Below are 13,566 nucleotides of genomic sequence, written 5' to 3' on the forward strand. Positions count from 1 at the left end.
ATTTACATTTTAGAGTAAAATGTGCTTCTACATGTAAGAAAACTAGGTTTTTACTTACGGTAAACAAATAGCAGGATACCCACCCACAGCACGCATACAAAAAAGAGCAAGGATGGTTAAGAAGGAAAATAACTGACTGTCTTGTTCTCAATCTGTTTTGTAAATCCAATTGTAAATCTTTGGAGAGAGCTGATATATGTTAATATGAAACTTTGCAAATATTCAAGAGCTTAAGATTATTGCTGTGGAAGAACAGAAGAAGCTACTAATAGACCATTGTAGGAAGCTCACAGATGCTCCAAAAACTTTTGGAAACTATCAATAAAGTCAAAGGTTGGAAAGGATGTCTTCAATACTGTCCATGCCATATTGTAGGTTTCTCAATTTTTTTTTCAAATTACTGCCTATAAAATGTTCTAATGATACAAAGTTGGAATATATCCCATTAATTTTGAAGATAATTGTTTGTTATCAATAGAAAAAATCCCAGTAAGGGTGCCAATATAGTTAACTGCAACTGTACATCTATACATACACCTTTGAGATTATGTGAAAACATGCAGGAATGTTTTATAAGTTGTGAAGCAGTAAGGGGGATCATATGCGAGAGACGGTATGTATCCCCAGGATGCGCATAGAGGCATAATGAACCCGCAGGAGTGCATTGCAATCACAGAAACAGCTGTGGTTGCAGTGCAAAATGAAAGTAAAGTTTGGATTTGGTCAAACTATTTGGCTAAGTTATATTTAAAAAACCCGGCATGGGCTTTTATTTTGGGAGTGATCTACAGGTGGCAGTGGGGCAGGTCACTCCCTCCATCCGGGTCTTATAAGTAGCTCATGGCCACAGATTCCATTTAAAAACCTTCAGTAAAGGTTTGGGTGTGTCAGTGTTTTGTCTGCAAGCTTAAGAGCAGGTGGCTCTGCAATACAGGCCTGTGTGAAGGCAGCACAGAGCCAAGGAAAGCAAAACTCCTTGCGCACCTCAGCACGACATGTCGGTGCAACGGGTTTTGGAGACGGACTGTTTGACGCCCTGGCTGCGTTCCGGAGGATACCATTTGCCTTTTCTTTGTGAGTTTTTGGAAAATAAAGACATTTGATTGGAACTGGGTCACTGCCTCATTACAGCACAATGTGAACACCGCCACACTACAAAGTCTTATTTCATATGGATTTGACTTGAATAGCCATATAGAGGCACAATTGCAAGTAATCACATTGACTTTGTGCAGCTTCTAACAGACTCTATGCACAACACTCTGCATGTACATAAGTTCCTACTGGGGGTGAGATTTAAATGTTTAACAACTTTTCCTGTGCAGAATACTTGGTGTGGATCACCACACACAATCATTCCTACTTTAATAAAGAACAATTACAATATTCCACTTAAAATTCTTTACAAAATGAACCTGAAATCAATTTTTTGTATACAGTATGCAACAGTATTATCCTATACATTTTCCAAACACCCACACTCATTATAATAACCTTATTTAACATTTGCTTATAGACCTATATTAATAAATTCATAAATACAGAATAGAGGTGAAATAATTTATTTAAATGGAATTAAATCCTACTTGAAATCTACAAAAATCCACATTTCCTAAATTGTGATTTTTTTTTTTTTTTTGTAATTTTCTTCTTCATGGATTTTGAGAAATGTCAACTCGCTGGGATTCATTTTGCTGAACCATAAAGGTCGATCTAAAGTTTAAAAATAAAAAAATACTGATACTTACCTTACTGCTAACCTCTCTGGTCCCTCAGCTCCTCACTGCCCCCTGTCTGATCCTCATAGTATCTACTTAATGTTGCTATGAGTGCTAAAATCCCTGGCTTCTTCACCCTAGGCTTTGTGTCCTGGCTCTGATGAGGCCCATCCTGGGCAACTTTAGAGCTGAAGGTCCCAGTTTGGCATGAAGAGGCCTGAGATTTCAATGCTTGTGGGAGGATAAGCAGATACAATGAGGACCAGTAGGGGGACGATGAGAGGTGAGTGGAGGATCCAGTGAGATGAGCAATAAGATGAGAATAAGTATTTTTTTTATCTTTTACATGTTACATGAATTATGCTCTGGTGTCTTGGGAGACTACAGAGCATAATAAGGGACAATTAATGGAGAATAATCTCTCTGCAAATCAAATTAGCTGCTATCAGGCGAATTTGAATCTTTCCAGATCTGCTCATCTCTAATACATTCTGTAGTATAGTATTACAGACCTGCTTTCCAAACAATAATATTGCCACAAAATTCTCCCCTATAATTATAATGCAATACAGTACTCCACAAAAAATAATAGTGTTTGCCTTACTAAATTAATAATTAAAAAATGTATTCACTTAACATCTAGCAATAATAATAGTGAAACCTGCTTTTTTTATCCCACTCCTGTGGAGCGACAGTAGTATCACAATGCCTACATAATGGGAGAGAGTGCCAAACTGTGGTCCGAGATGTTAAGGCTCCATAGCATTAAAGAGCGACTGTTAAAGAAGTTGTCCACTACTCTCTCATGTTTGATCGGCTGGGGTCCTGCACTCGGCACCTCCACTGATCAGCTGTTATAAGTGCCGGCGGTGGAGGCCGCTAGCTGTAAGTCCTTACCTGCGGTGCTAGGCCGTCCATCTGTAGTGGCCGCCGCGTGGTACTGCACATCCGCCTCCCGTTGAATTGAATAGGAGGCAGATGTGCAGTAACAAGCGCCGGCCACTGCAGCTTGACTGCCAAGCACCCACAGATAAAGACTTCCGGCGGCCGCTGCCGCTGGCACCGATAACAGCTGATCGGCGGGTGTGTCAGGTGCGGCACCCCGGCCGGTCAAACATTGATGCCCAATACTAAGGATAGGGCATCAATGAAAAATTAGTGGACAACTCCTTTAAGATATTATACTGAAGGGAAGGATCTGGATCAGCAGCCTGGTTCTCCTTGATTATCTTAATTATTGGTCCGGAGAACTGGTAAGAACTAGCCAGATGCCACAATTGGCCCTTATAGGTTGGGATATACTAAAGTGTATAACAAATTGTGTTTTTATTATAAAGGACCTTTTTAAATACAATACATATATATTAATATTTTTAATGTAGTTCTTTTTTTTATAAAGATGACATAAGGTGAAAATATAAATTCTAAAATAAAACATTTAACATATAAAAATATATATTTAAAATGATGATAGTGTTTTCCTTTTTTTTTTAAACTTGATCTGATCAAGATGTCTTAATATCAAGTAATTCAAAACAGGTGTACTGAACCATGAACATCCATAGCACAGGTTGTCAATTAACATACAACTCAACATATCTTATATAAAATTTCCCATAACCTTTGACAAAAAATATGTTATTAAAGAATAAAAGTTAAAGGTTTCATACAGTGTATGTCTGCAAGTGCAGCTATGCACATCAAAATTCTTTTGGCTGTTAACCTCTGGAAAGGTTATTATTCAATGGGCTTTTTACCCAGGAGGAACTGAATTGCTACAGTAATATTGAGTATAGTAAAAAATTAAGTACTTTAAATTCCGGCCAAGGGCATACATTAGGTCTATATCTTATACTTATGATGGAAATATTTTATTTATTGACTGTTTATCAATTTTAAAAACTCATGTAATAAATGATTTAACCATACTAAACAAATAGGCTGATTGAGAGTCTAGCTGAGCAGCTTCTAATGTACATGATATTGGAATAATTTATTGTACAGATTTACAAAGGCAACATAGAAGGCTAAACAGTTTGCCAATCTAATGCATATAGCAACATGCCAGATGTAAGCATATTTTATATGTTGGATTGACTCACCAGAGGACAATAGACAAAGGATGACACAATAATGAAGTCAGTCCATTATAATTGTGATGAGTTACAACTTCAAAAAGTCTTTTAATACATATCCAGAATAGTCTGATCTATCAATATATTAAATTAATGACTCCAATTTGTAAAAACTGTAAAAAGAAAAATAAAACTTCACAAAAAAATGGAATAACAAGCAATCAAAGCATCATATCTACCCCCAAATAGTAGCAGAACCTATAAGGGTTTAACAGCTATCCAAAGGGCTAGTGTAATCAGAGTAATAAGAAAAAAGGTGAAAGACAGTCATACATTCAAATACAAAACCTACATAAGAATTGACTGTACTGTACCTAAAATATTATCTTTATTGAAACAAAAATGAAAAAAAAAACAAATGGGTAAAATAGTATGATAATTGATGATGATATACTGGAAACAGTACTAAAGAAGAAAAAAATAAAGCCACATGACGTATATAAATGCAAAAAACCTGGGAGGGAGAACCAGAGTAGGGGAAGCTCATTATCAGTATAAATAGGATTTTATAACATAATAATGTGTCAATAGCAGTAATTGCATGCAAAATATATTGTCAATCTAAATTGGTCAAGATACATACATGTGAAGAAAGACCAATACAATACAACACTAATGATAATGACTAAAGTTTAACAATCACAGGTAAAATCAGAGGTAACACTAAAAGTGTATAAGTTCATAGTGAATACATTAAATTTGATAGGTGTTTAGTTTGAAAAATGCCCTACTTGCACTGATAATGAGCTTCCCTTACCCTGTTTAACCCTACTAGTTTTTTTGTATTTCTATACTGTTGGCTATATTTCTTTCTTCTTTGGTACTTTGTTTCCATGATGTCATCAGCCATTATCATGCTATTTTACTTTCTTTTTTTTTTTTTATTTTTTCCCAAAATAGTATCAATAAAAACAAGAGGTGGCTATGGAAAAAAAGAAGTTGTCATACAGCTCCATTGACTCAAAAAATAAAAATCTTACTTGTCTTGGAAAATGGAGACTCAACCTATTTTTTAATGAATTTCTGAGATTTTTTCCGGAACTTAGATAAAAAAAAGTTTAGAACCGTCATAATCATATTGACGTGGACAAACATATTTCTCTCCATTTACCAGTAGACGGTATGATAAAATCAATGGTGCCATTCAAAAGTACAACTAGTCCCACAAAAAACAAGCCCTCATATGGTTTTGTCAGTGGAAAAAAAAAATTGGCCCTTGGAAAAAGGGGGAAAAAAAACATTAGAGCGCAAAAAGCAAAATCGCTCGGTCCTTAAGGGGTTAAAAAGAATTACTTTTCCATATTTTAATATTTATTGTTTTTTGTGATTTTACTTATCATTATAAATCTGATATTACATGCAATTTGGTTATTACATGAGATGGAATGCCTCTCCTATAATGAGGATGGAAAATTTGAGCTTGTTTAGCTTAGAAAAATCTCAATCTCATTTATGTGTATGAATACATATGTAGTCAATGCAAAGTACTGGCACATGACTTATTTATTTAAAAGACTATACAATGGACTAGGAGTATTCATTACACGTGAAGAAAGGGCAATTCTGGCAGCCCAATAGGAAAGGGTTCTTCACAGTTAGAGCAGTCAGACTGTGGAATACCATACCGCAAGAAGTAGTAATTCCAGATATTATATCAGAATTTAAAAGTGGAATCAATGCTTTTCTCAGAACAAATGACATTGTGGGTAACAAATAATCGCTATAGAGAATCTATGCCTGGTGGAAAAAGGTTGAACTTGACGGACCTGTCTCTTTTTTCAACCTATGTAGATGTGAAACTATATAAGTACCGTATTTTTCAAACTATAAGGCTGCGTGCCCACTATGCTTTTTTAAAGCGTTTCCGCAGTGTAACTTCCGCCTCGGAAACACTTAAAAAATAATTGTTAATAGGTCTGCAATGGTCCCCAAAGATAATCCGCATGTGCTGTGCACATGCTGCGGAAATTTACGCAGCGGATTATCATTGCGGAAAAATCCGCAGCACGTCCATTAATTTTGGGAATCGCTGCGTTTTAGCCGCCATAGACTATCATTGAGCCGCATAACATCTTATGCATGCGGATGTTATTCGATTCAATGCGTGGATGGTACCCGGGTCTGGAGAAGAGGAGACTTTCCTCCAGACCATAGTATCTGTAGTTAAAGAAGAATAAAATAAAAAAATATATACTTACCTTCTGATGGCCCCCTGTCTGCTCCCGGCGGCGCTGCTGGCTCTTCGGCTGCTCGTGGTGGTGTCAAAGGACCTTCCATGACGTCATCTAGTCATGTGACAGGTCATGTGACCGCTGATGTTGGTGCTCGCGTGACCTATCACATGAATAAATGACATCATGGAAGGTCCTTTTTAGAGCACTGTAAGCCACCGAAGACACCGGACGCATCGGAGAAGGAGACCGGGGGCCATCGGAAGGTGAGTATAATGTATCTTTTTTAATTTTTAACATTTTTATTCTTTTTTTTACTATTGATGCTGCATTTTCTGCACCGTAACTTGGTCACACAACATAAATCCAGTCCGGTTGCATGGATTTATATAGTCTGACCAAGTTGTCAAGCATTTTTCCAAGTGATGCTAAAATCGCTTGGAAAAGTGCTTGATAACCCGCATGCAGAAATGCATGCAAAAACGCTACACAAACGCTTCTACCTGGCATAAAAAACGCATGTAAAATCTGTATGCGTTTTTTCTGCCAAGGAGATGCAGAAATGCTCAGGAAAAATCCGGAGAATTTCTGCTTCATGGGCACATAGCCTAAGAAGCACAAGACCATAAGACGCACCCCAAATTTTGGGGTGGAAAATAGGAAAAAAAAAATTTTTAAGATGGGGGTCCATTTTATAGTCCAAATAAGGGTGATCACAGGAGGCAGAGTCCCTCAGGAAGCAGACAGAAGTGGAGGAATGCTGCGGACCCTGGATTGGAAAAGGCGGTGCTCCTGCAGCAGAGGGCTGCAGTGGTGGTCGAGCAGGGTCCCGGGTCCCTCCCTCCATCAGGAACCTGGCGGCGGCAGCAGAAGTGGTGAGATGCTGCGAGGCTGTCGGCGGTTAAGCAGAGCGGCATGCACTGCTTTTCCGATGGCCACAGCTATCATCTTGAAGTTCTAATCTACAGGAAAATGGCTGCCTGAGCCGGCACATGTGGAGACAGGGATCTTGGCAGTCAATTTCCTAAAGCTGTGGGCCTCAGGAAAATGGCTGCCGAGTTCCTAGGCTGCACATGCACAAGCTCGGGCAGCTATTTCACTGTAGATCACGGCTTCAGAAAGATAGCGGCGGCTGCTGGAAAAGCAGCACACGCCGCTCTGCCTGAGAGCCGACAACCTGACACCGGCCTCGCAGCATCTCACCGCTTCAGATGCCGCCGCCGGGTTCCTAAGGGGAAGGAATGGATGGACCCTGCTTCCTGCGATCCTGCTCCACCACCACCGCAGTTCCCCGGTAAGCTATGTTTGCACCATAAGACTCACCCCCCATTTTCCTCCCAAATTTTGGGGAAAAAAAATGCGTCTTATGGACCTAAAAATACGCGTCTTATGGTCCTAAAAATACAGTATGTAAAAATGCATAATTCTTATATTGTTTCAACATTAAAAATAATATGACAAAATATGTAACTTGACAAGTGGTAATTTGCTTGAAAGCAACCCTGTATAAGTTCATTAAAAAAAAAATAGCAACTATAGTTTTGTATTTGGGGATTTAAAAAGAACTGCAGGTGCAGGCTTGAGTAAATATATTGTTTAAATAGATGTGATATAATTAGTTTCAGAAAGGAGGAATTATTTGTTTGGATGACATTTTTTTTGATAAGCCAAAATGTGAATCTCAGCCCAGCAGTTAGATTGTTCTACCATTTGTATTTTACTGCATATCCTTCCAACAGTTAAAGTCCAAAGAGGATACATTTGTTATACACTATTGCACACATTTGTCACATTTGTACAACACTTTTTTTACCAGGGCGAAATCCATAGCCAATCCACTCAATGGCAGACGATGTGGACATCTGCTCTGTTGAATTATTTTGAGGAAAAACCATGATTACTTTTTATTATGTTTGTGTTTGGAAGATTACATCTGCATTTTTTCTTAGACTAGGTAAAAAACTTACTGTACAGATGATTTCAGCATTAATACGAACTCTACAAGTTTCTTATTACAACTTTCAAGTATATATTTCAAGTATATATTTTCAAGTTGTGTAAAATTTCACTGTCTTTAAAAAATCTTTTTTATTCTGAGTTCTACTTAAAAAAAATACTGTATAATAATTTGCCACAAATCATTAAATTGTATTTATTTCTTTTTGTTCCTTTCTTTTTTTAAGGCTTTAATAGGAAGCAAAGGTCTGCAAAGAATTCTGAAAAAATGCAGTGACCAAATTGAAGATATTGTTAATCTCGTGAGAGGAAGGTTAACAAAAATGGAGCGTATTACTCTTGGTGCCTTAATTACCATAGATGTTCATGGTATGTTCTCTTTACAGAAGTGATAAAAGTTTTAATACAGTTTATACTGGTTATACCATCTTAAGATAAAGACAATTTTGAGTTGTATATGGGCTAGCAATTCTTCAGGTTGTTTAGAAGTATTTAAAACAAAGAATGAAAAAAATGGAAGAAAACGGCATTCACCACTGGTGTGAAAAAATGGCAACTTTTTTTGATCGTCATTTGAGGAGAGGAGACATGAAGAGATGAATGAGAGACAGCTGTTTCGAACAGGAGCCAGAGGAAGTGTAGTTTACCTGAAACAACTATCGCTCATTCATCCCTTCATGTCTCCTCTCCTCACATGACTAAAGTTACAATTTTTTCACATACCAGTGGTGAGTGCCACTTTCTTCCATTTTTCATTTTTTGTTTTAAATTTTGTATATTGCCTACAAGCTGCACACAGCCTAATTTGGTTAGCCGCTATTTTTTCTGCCACAATTTGCTTCTGGATCAATACTATAAAAGTGTTGCGGCAGTGACAATGTTCTTCTCCTTTTCCGAAATATAATTGTGCGACCTCCACATTACAATATTTAAGAGGTACAAAAATACTTATAGATTTTTTTTGTACTTTCTACATCAAGGAATAAACTGTATGGCACAAAATTAGTTCTTTCCCATAGAAATAGATGCTGAATAATTGTGAGCATACATTAGTGCAGCTGAAGATTCTTACACTTACCTCCTACAATGTACACAGATAGCAGTTGACAAATTGGGTTTACAACATCTTAATAGTTATTGATCTTTCGACTTCTAATAACCCATATAATTTTCAGTATAAAGGACTATGTTATTATAACAGTACCATACAGAATACACAAGTGTGCTTAAACGAATAAGCACTGTACCCTGGTTTTCACTCAGAGGAATTGAAACTTAACTTTAATTAGACCGCTAAAACATCAGCAGGGAGGTCATATTTAATTGGCACAGAGGAGGATGTCAACCAGATCTGTCTCTTTGATTACCCCGCTCACTGAGCGCAAAGCATTCTCTGATCTTTCCTCACCAATCTAGACTTCCCCAGTAGCAAATCTAATGGTTGACACACTGTCCTTAAAGACCCAATGCAAATTCTGTATTTCTCACATTATTTTCAGTCTTGAAAAACTGGAAAATATTGTAATGGGCTTTAGTAGAGAAGAGATTTTACTTCTTTAAAAATTCTGAAGAATGTATCTGCTAACAGCTGCTAATGTACTGCATCCATACACTAATGCGCTTAGTGATGAACTTTCCAATTAATTGTCTAAATATTCCTAAATATTATTTTTTAGGTTTTAATAAAATATTTGAATCATATTTTATAAACGTTCCACATTAAAAAACGTCAAGGTGTCATTACCTGGGAAAGAAATTAGCTTAAGTTTTGCAGCTAATGTTGGATACATCATTTTGTCATCTCCTTAATGATGATCATCTGTCACTTCTAAATCTGTGGAGATAAATATGGGTTACTGTGCTCAGTGTTGAGCATAGTTTAATTAATGATAGTGTCATGAATTCTGTGGGGTATTTAAAGTATTTTAATGGTTTTCTGATTTTGTATTTGTTAAGATTACATTTTTATACATGTTATGCAAACCAATTGCGTGTTTTAATGTCGAGTAATGATGCAGTGAAAATGTTCTTTGTCAAATATCTCAAAAGTGTCAAAATCTGATTAACCATATATTACTATCGTTGCTGTAATTCTTCCATGAAATAGTTAAAAGTGACTTTGGCAATGTACATTTCATTTGTGCACATTTATTTTAATCCCTTCATTGAGTTTGTATGGAATTGGAGGTGTTCTTTTGCCATATTACATGCTAATAGGGTAACTAATTGCTATGGTATTAACCCAATACTAAGGCTGGTAGTATTGGAAGACTCACTTTAATGATTTTTTTTGACATGTCAATTTCTAACTATGGTATTAAAGGGTGAATATAAGTGAGGTTGAAATTTGGCAATCTTGCCAAAATGGTTAGTATTTTTTATTTGCTTAAATATTATGTTGTGGTTTGTAAAGATAGCACAAAGTATAACTAAAATAAAGTATGTTCTTAGAAAATTGTGATTTATGGTGGTAGGTGTGATAGTAATACAAAAAGAGGTTAAACTGCAAACTCATTGCACCCTGGCGTTCATGTTCAATTGCATACTTCATTTAATTTCATTTTTATCTCAACTAGCCATTCTTTTTTTTCAGTCAACATAGACTTGAGGGCTTGCTTTTTCTGGGATGAATGCTAGTTGTAGGATACTGTGATAAAAATTATGTATATATTTTTTGTTTTTACAAAAGGAAAAGGGGAAAAGGAGGATGATTCAAATTTTATTTTTTTTATTAGTTTTTCAATATTTTTAAAACTTTGATTTTTTTACTTTTCACTTTATTTTTATCTTTTACTTTTAACTTTATTACTTTTTTAATCAAGGAGGTTTGAACTGGCAATAATTTGATCGCTATTATGTGCAGAAAAAATATGGTATTACTGTATATAGAAAAAATGACTGTCTCTTATGACACCAGAAGAAATAACATGACAGACACAGGGGCCTTCAGCCAGCCTCCTGCTGTCATAATATGTCATCGTCTCCCTGTGATTACAACTTTGTTGGTCGATTGGCATCTGAACAAATGTCTAGGCCAGATCATATTGATTACATGCTTCTGTCATCTGTATCTGTCCTGTTTGGGGCAGGTTCAACTCCTGAGCCCGCTTACAACACCCTGACACACTCCATGACATAATATAATATTACGTTATAAAGTGTTAAGAGATAAAACAGACCCTGAAATGTTTAGCCTGTAGAACTCCAAGCATGCTTACCTAGTGAAGACCTAGGTACTGTGTCCTCATAGACAGGTCACCCAGGTTTTGCATGATAATCTAGAATCTGGCACATATTTTATTCTTTCCAAAGACCTTACCAAGGACTAGAGCTCATTAATTGCACATGGATTAAAGGCAATTCCTGTAGCTAGATTGGAAGGGGTTCTTTACAGTTAGAGTAGTCAGACTGTAAAATATCTTACCACAAGAGGTGATCATGACAGACATTATATTTGCATTTAAAAAGGGGCTGGATGCTTTTTTCACAACAAATGGCATTGTGGGTTATAAGTAGTCTAGCAATAGAAAATGTATAACTGGTGGAGATGTTTTTTTCTTTTTTCAAACTATGTAACTATATAGCATAGGGTCATGACAAAGTAAAGGGAAAAGTTAAGGTATTTTTCTACCTTCCAGAAAAATTATGAAGAGGATTCTTAAGCAGTAAATGCCATATTGGTTAACATTTTCCATGTGTATGAACGGGTCTCTTACCTATCCATAATCTTTTGTTGGGTGAAGAGAATGGGGCATCAGACTGTGCTGCTCGCCTGACAGAATAATGTACCAGAGGAATCCAAGTCAATGTAATGATGAAATAGTCTTTATTTCTACGCGTTTTGTGGTGGTCACACCACTTCCTCAGGACAGTCTATACACATACACATGCAGGGTCTGTTATTTATAGGGAAAGAATGCACATGGAGACGCCTCCCTTCAAAAAAACCGCCACACCCAGTGGGCGGGAATCAGACTAAACACATGTGTACACCGTAAAGCACACACAAAACAATCATAAATCATAATGGAGTATATCACTTAAAAACATTACTCATACATTTAAAAACACTATGGATATAGATATATTTATGGATTTCCAGTCTTTCATAAGAAAACTAACACTTAAGCGACATTTCTCCAAGGAAAACCCCCTCCAGAGTACTAAAAGAACAGAAGATCCCATTTATCACACAGGATTAAAAGGAGCGTCAAATTTTTACCCAATCCAAAGTCAAGCCCACCATTTGAAAACTTTTTCCGATCTTGTTTCAAATCACCTGGACAAAATCAATTTGACACACAGCAAGGGGGAATTCAACCTTACCCCAAAAGAAAAAGAGGCATTAAAATCCCTAAAAAACAATCCAGACCTTGTCATCTGCACGGCAGACAAGGGGGGGGATAGTGGTACAGGACCGGGGGGATTACTTGGCAGAAGCATTTAGACTATTTTCTGACCCCAAAACTTGCAATAAGTTTGATAATGCTCAATATAATAATGCAGTGATCACTTATAATGCTTTTATATCAAAATCTGACAGAATATTCTGAACAAATTAGAGAAAAATTTTCTAAGAGTTGTTAATCCATCGATTGCCTTCTTCTATCACCTCCCCAAAATCCATAAGGATGCTGTAATACCCCCTGGGAGACCCATAATTTCAGGGATAGGGTGACTGACATCAAATCTTTCTAATTATGTGGATGTAGTGATGCACATACACGTAGACCAACTACACAGTTACTTGAGGGACTCCAGTAATTTAATCTGACTTACAAAGGGCATTCCATGGTAGAACACATTTGTTTTTATTTCCATGGATGTTTCCTCCCTTTATTCCAGTATCCCACATGATTTGGGACTGGTGTGTTTCAAAACATTCATAGACATTGATCCACGGTTGACACCCATACAAAAAGATTTTCTGTATGAAAGCATGCAGTTCATACTTTATAACAATTTCTTTACTTTTCAAGATACCTTATACCATCATATACTTGGGACCGTGGAGGGCTCAAAGGTAATACCAACTTATGCAAATTTGTTCATGGCCATCTTCGAGGCCATCTTCATATACAACAGTATACATGCACCCAATATCATCAGTTACATAGGCGATTTATTTTTTATTTATGTTAATTCAAAGGATGATGTGGGGTCCTTCCTCAGGAACATTGAAGATAATACCAGAGGTTTGGGTTTCACCCCCATAGTAAACCCTGACACAGTTGACTTCCTTGACCTCACTTTCTTTCATGACAATAAAGAAATTCACACAAGAATCTACTTTAAACCTGTGGATGCGAACAGTTATGTCCATTATCACAGTGGACAACCAATGCAAAAGAATTAAGAGGAACTGTAGTACGGACATAGATTTCATCAACCAATCAAAAGTTTTATCACATAGATTTCTTGATTACCCGAAAAAATTGATCCAGAGAGCATTCTCTGAAAGCAAAAAAATAGAACGGACAAACTTAATCTCTAATGATGAAAAAACAAGAAAAATCAGCATCCAATACTACATTTAATTTTAATTTTATCACCACTTTTTCAGCCCAGAACAAGAGAATTTGTTTG

The 13,566-nt window shown here is 36.6% G+C and overlaps 1 protein-coding gene across 1 annotated transcript in view; it reads left to right on the forward strand.

Moving 5' to 3' along the window:
- LOC141165727 (dynein axonemal heavy chain 3-like) overlaps nt 1-13,566 on the forward strand; it is a 2,796,342-nt gene that overhangs the window by 940,570 nt on the left and 1,842,206 nt on the right. Inside the window, exon 26 of the mRNA XM_073651577.1 lies at nt 8,208-8,349. Coding sequence (XP_073507678.1) covers nt 8,208-8,349 — 142 coding nt within the window. The remainder of the gene's footprint in view (nt 1-8,207; nt 8,350-13,566) is intronic.

The sequence above is a fragment of the Phyllobates terribilis genome, unplaced genomic scaffold (genome assembly GCF_046119375.1).
Source record: "Phyllobates terribilis strain yellow unplaced genomic scaffold, ASM4611937v1 Scaffold_11__3_contigs__length_659146591, whole genome shotgun sequence".
NCBI classification, from domain to species: Eukaryota; Metazoa; Chordata; class Amphibia; order Anura; family Dendrobatidae; genus Phyllobates; species Phyllobates terribilis.